The following is a 5,445-nucleotide window of genomic DNA, read 5'->3' as shown; positions in this document are numbered from 1 at the left end:
CTGTCATTAGACATGTCTAAGTCTGCAAGTCAATACTCCCACAATTGCTATTAGATGTTATAAAAACTAAATTAATTTGTATGATTATTCTTAACAGTGCCATTTCTAGCGCTTAGAAGGTATTTTCCCCTTCCCTGTTAGCATGTCTGCTGGTGTCATTGTTCAGATTTTTATAGACAACAATTTTGAGACTTCATATGTGTAGTTTCCCACTGGTTTTAGGAGACGCAATCTCACAGCAGATATATATTCCTCTGACTCTTACAATGTTTATACATCCTCTACCATGGTACAATATTTCTTGAGCCTTGAGTGTTGGAGTGCATTGAGGGTGTTCAAGTGTGGCTTGGCAATCCATAGTAAATTGTGCTCTGTTTTTTGATAAGGTGTGTTTTTCCCTTGTTGCCTCTTTATTATCTGCATTTTTTAAAGGTCTACTTCTTTTGTGAAAAAGAAATTTTTTTCTAAAAGAATTACAGATAAAAAAACCATGAAAGAAATTGCTCTGAATAGGAAATAATAGACTGTAGTTAATTATCCAGCATGAACTAGTCAACACTGAAATCGAGTACATATAAGTAACATCATGCTGACTGAGCAGATTTTATATGTAAATACATAGAGGCTTGTACACATGAATTTGAGAGAAAATGTTTGTGTGGCTACTTGAAAGTGGTAGGAGGGAAGAAAGGCACAATAATACAATTATAATTTTATTTCAAAGATTAAAGAGATAGAATTACTACAGATAATAAAAAACACCTTTTATAACACAAATTCAGTTGTAATTAAACAAATTGTTCCTTCTCAGAATAGTTAAATACTAAATAGAATGTTAAAAATGAAAACAATATATGGCAATTGCTTCATAGGTTTATGTTTCTTTTACTTAAGCAGAGGCAACCTTATTAACATGCTTGTAGTGATATTCACAGAAGGTTTTAGAGCATGAGATTCGTGATTTTTCTGCAAGCATGCCCAAATTTGGTATTTTCAACATTTTATTTCTATACATTACTCTAATTTTTAATTTGTTTCATTTGTTTATTTTTTTAAGTTTTATTAGCTGATAACATATCAAGTTTCCTAAAGGCATTTTCATACTTACGGCTTTGATGAACCCAAACCCTCCCCTTTTCACATTTATTTTCTCTCATCCCCGCTTATACTCTCCCATGTATATTATTTTTTCTCCCACTTTCAAAACACATGTATTGTTTTACCCTCCCCACCCTACTCTGTGATATTATTATGAGATGCTTTCAAGTCTCTTGGACTCTACCCTTATTTACTCCCACATAAATACACGTTTCTAAAAGTTAAAATCTATGAAATGCCACTTGGAACTGCGAAAATTGTCCTGTTACTTGTATTACATCACTTAAGACAGTAGTTTCTACTTTTGACTCTAGGTATTCCTTATGGTGCCAGTGCATAGGCAAGTGTAGATTATACTTGGTAGTTTCTAATTTCTCAGCTTATCTTTCTACTCTGTTTAAACCCCTTCAGATCCCAGATTCACCGTGAATTCTCCTCTAATATTAGATTGTCTAGCTTGAATGTCCGTACATGTTCATGAAAGTGAGGGGCAACACTGCCCTCCCTGAGGCTGCAGGGTTCAGGCAGCTGTTACTGTCTGCTTCTACAAGTAATCCTCACTCAATTGAAGAATCGTTTGACAGTTCACTTCAAGGCAAGACCAAGGTTCTCCCCCTATATCTAGGCTGAACAACGTATCCCTCCAAAAGAAATGTGCTCATAGATACCAGTTCAAGCAGTAGGGATAAATCCTGGTTCCATTGCCAATGGCCCTACAGACTGTTCATGTCTCATAGCTGTCCCCACGTTCAGTGGACCAAATTTGGTTGTACTCTCAGTACAGTCAGTGAGCTCTCAATAGCTTAGGTTAGCTGTTTTTGTGGGTATCACTATGATTGTCTTGACCCCTTTGGTCATAATATCATTCCTCCCTCTCATTATCTTGCCTTGAAGTGAAGTATCAAACTTTGTTGACTGCCCATGGGAAGCCTTATCCTTTCTGAGGAGTGGATGGGGAGGTAGGGTCAGGGGAAAGTGAAGGATGCAGGAGGAGGGAAGGGAGTGGAAACAGGGATAGCTATGTAAAATGAGAAAAGATTGTATTAAAATATTCTTATTAAGAAAGAATGGTTTGCTGAGACTTTCTCTTAAAATAATACAAAGTGGTGTCCAGAGAGTTTTTTCAAACTTCACTACAAAGATGGACTGTCTAACCCATATCTTTCCTGTCATTTCCACTCTAGACTTCTGAGTGGTCCATGATTATCCCAGACACAATTTCAATAGATGCACGGAACATTTTCCCCAAGTAGCTATCATTCATCAGATACTGACCTTATCCTTGACATATCTAAAGTCATATTTTGCCTATTTTTATTTTGTTGTGTATTCTCTAAGATTTCATCACACCGGAAGTTCTCTTCTCCATAATATTCCTGACTTGAATGTGCAGACACATGAATGTTGGTGTGTCTATGAGATTCAAGTTTTCATGAATTATATCATAGCTTACTATGATGACTAGTGTTACTTGAACCATCATCCTAGTTAATTTTCTTATCTAAGACTGTCGTGGGATAAAGATCCAAAGACTACCAAACCTGACCAAAATTCATATTCAGAATCTGTATTTAGAAGGCTTGTGGCTGCCTGGAGAGAAACACTTCTTACAGAACACCTTGGAATACATTTTACATGGAGCTTGTAAAGACAGAGAATTCAGAAAATCAACATCCTGACTGTCAATTTGCAAGGGAAAGCAAAGCAAACAAGCAATTTTACAGATCTAAAAATACTGCTGTTAGCTGGCGCACTTTAGTCCCCACTGTCTAGAACAGAGTTAGGCCTTACCCCGGGGATTTTTCATGGAGTGGGTAGAAAGGGGACAGTCAATTTCAGGTTAGTACAAAGATGGATTCAGCTGAAAAAAGATACAGGACACTTTGCCCTGCCACAACACTATGGATATACTCTGAGTGGCATACACTTCTCATTACTATTCTTTGTTTATATAAGAGATATACATATCAGCTTGCCCAGCCTTAATACATGAAGAGGTGCTTGGACTTACTGCAATTGGTAGGTCATTTTTTGTTGATACTCATTTGAGATCTGCCCTTTCTTAAACAGAAATGGAGGAGGATCAATTCGGGAGGTGGAAAAAAAAACTGCAACCTGGATGGAAAATAAGTAAAAATAAATAAATGTATTTAAAAAGAAAATGCTTTGTTAAAGAAACCTGCAAATGCTTCAGTGAATGTGATAGGTGACACAGTATAGACTTTGTATATGTTTTCTCTTTTCTTTGGGGGCAGTCACAAGGAAGTGGGATGGACACGGGGAGAGAGGGAAGTGAATGCGATCCCGGTGCATTATGTTAAACCTCCAAATCATAAATAAGAATATTATGTTGGAAAATTAGTGATTTATTTAAATTTTGAGGTTGTTATTGAAGTTGACTATTTTGTGAACTGACTAGCAAATAAGAGTATATTCTAAAAGACTTTATGTTTGTTTATACCACCTTGTTTATAGAGGTCAACAGCCCATTATCCTGAGTGATCCATTTCCTGGGAAACTTTATTGTTCCACTTCCATTAGTGTGCTTATTCTGAGGTATTGAGAACTCAGACAGGAACATACATGAAAGTGAGTACTCCTGTCGAATATTTGGATGAGGTCTGTTTATGTGGTTGAAGCTGGTCTTGAAATCCTTAGTTTAAAGAACCCTTTGTTTAAGCCTCCCTGCAGCTCCATGGATTAATGGTGTCTTCTTTTCCTCCAGGCTGCAATAACTTGTAATTTTTCATTTGACCTGAGAAATAGTGTGGTCATATTTTAAAGGAAATTGTGCTGAATCACAGAATGGACTCCTGGAATCTGGCAATAAGAATCATTTTCTTATTACAAATTACCACTGGAATTATGGGAAACTTTTATCTTATGTTATACTATATAATACGTTACTATAAAGAATGCACATTGAAGCCCACAGATTTGATTCTCATGAACCTAATGGCAGCCAATTCCTTGATCATTCTGTCTTCAGGAGTGCCCCAAACAATAGCAGTTTGGGGACTGAAGCAGTTCTTGAATGATGTTGGATGCGTTCTCCTATTGTACATTCAAGGATTTAGTCGAAGTTTGTCCATTTGTATAACCTGCCTATTGAGTGTTTTCCAGGCCATGACCGTCAGTCCCAGAAAATCTTGTTGGAAGAACCATAAAGTCAAAGTTGCTAAGAATGTTGGCTGCTACATTGCCCTTCTCTGGGTCATGTATATGCTGATAAATTTCATTTTTTTTGTGTACCCATTTATGAAAATGAATAAAAATAATGTGACGAGAAAACGAGAATTTGGGTACTGCTCTGTTGCAGGGCATGATGAAATCAGTGATTCGCTCTATGCAATATTGACAATGTGCCCTGAATTCTTCTTTTCCATGCTCATTGCCTGGTCCAGTGCCTCCATAATCGTTTTTCTGTACAGACACAAGCAGAGGGTTCAGCACATCTGCAGTTCTTATCGTTCCAGGAGAAGCTTCCCTGAGTCCAGGGCTACCCAGAATATCCTTGTCCTAGTTTCTACCTTTCTGGCTTTTTATACTCTCTCCACCATCTTGCGAAGCTGCGTTGGTCTTTTGGATAAGCAGAATTTGTGGCTAGTGAATGTCACTCACCTCACTGCTCTATCTTTTCCCTCTTTTGGACCCTTTGTTCTTAAGAGTCATTACTCCATTGTCTTCAGATTCAGTTTGGCCTGGTTAAGAAAAAAGTCCCCTAATTTCATTATAACTATATAAAATATAGGTGTTTTCATCATCAAATGTCATACTCAATTATCACCCTAAGAAATCAATAAAGAAAGTTAAGTAGGTAGCACCTTGTTTTTCTAAGATTAACCAAAGTGAGCATGGGAGCTCGGTCAGCTGGTGGAATTAGTAACCTATATTAGCTGTTCAGATTGTGTTTGGCCCATTGTAGTCTTCAACATTCAGAGAGTGGTGCTTTTCATTTGCCCAGATGATGTGAAAATAAGCTAGTACTCTAGCTGCATATAGAGATGCTTTCTTATGGCTTTCATCCTATCATGGATTCTTTACTACTTGGCTGCTGCATAGACACCTTGTTGATATTGCAAGGCAAGCTGAAACCATGGGTAGCAGTAAACTTGTGCTTCAGGTGGCTCTTGTCCCATGACAGCTGATTTAACCTGCAGTGGGACCATAAGTCTTCTTCAGTAATACTTTCCAAGATACCTTGCTTGTCAGGAAAAACACTACCTGTCTGTTGTTAACCTTGTATCAACAGTCCTGAACAAAGTCTGGGAAGATGGGCAGCTCCTTTAGCTACGTTGGATCAAATTCGTGATTCATATTTTTCACCTCATACCCAAATAAATTTAA

General features: G+C 37.4%; 1 protein-coding gene across 1 annotated transcript; it reads left to right on the top strand.

The window, feature by feature from the left end:
* The first annotated feature begins 3,894 nt into the window (after positions 1 to 3,894).
* Positions 3,895 to 4,842, top strand: LOC101988344 (vomeronasal type-1 receptor 4-like). Its single transcript, XM_005371958.1, has one exon. The coding sequence runs from the start codon at positions 3,904 to 3,906 to the stop codon at positions 4,840 to 4,842; it is 939 nt and encodes a 312-aa protein (XP_005372015.1). The 5' UTR covers positions 3,895 to 3,903.
* Positions 4,843 to 5,445: the final 603 nt, after the last annotated feature.

The sequence above is a fragment of the Microtus ochrogaster genome, unplaced genomic scaffold (genome assembly GCF_000317375.1).
Source record: "Microtus ochrogaster isolate Prairie Vole_2 unplaced genomic scaffold, MicOch1.0 UNK144, whole genome shotgun sequence".
Taxonomy (NCBI): Eukaryota; Metazoa; Chordata; class Mammalia; order Rodentia; family Cricetidae; genus Microtus; species Microtus ochrogaster.
The sequence above is the reverse complement of the archived record's forward strand: the minus strand, read 5'-3'. Positions and strand labels throughout refer to the sequence as shown.

Bases quoted from the DNA above. Each gene is read 5' to 3' on its own strand.
- LOC101988344 (XM_005371958.1), top strand. From the start codon at position 3,904: ATGGACTCCTGGAATCTGGCAATAAGAATCATTTTCTTATTACAAATT.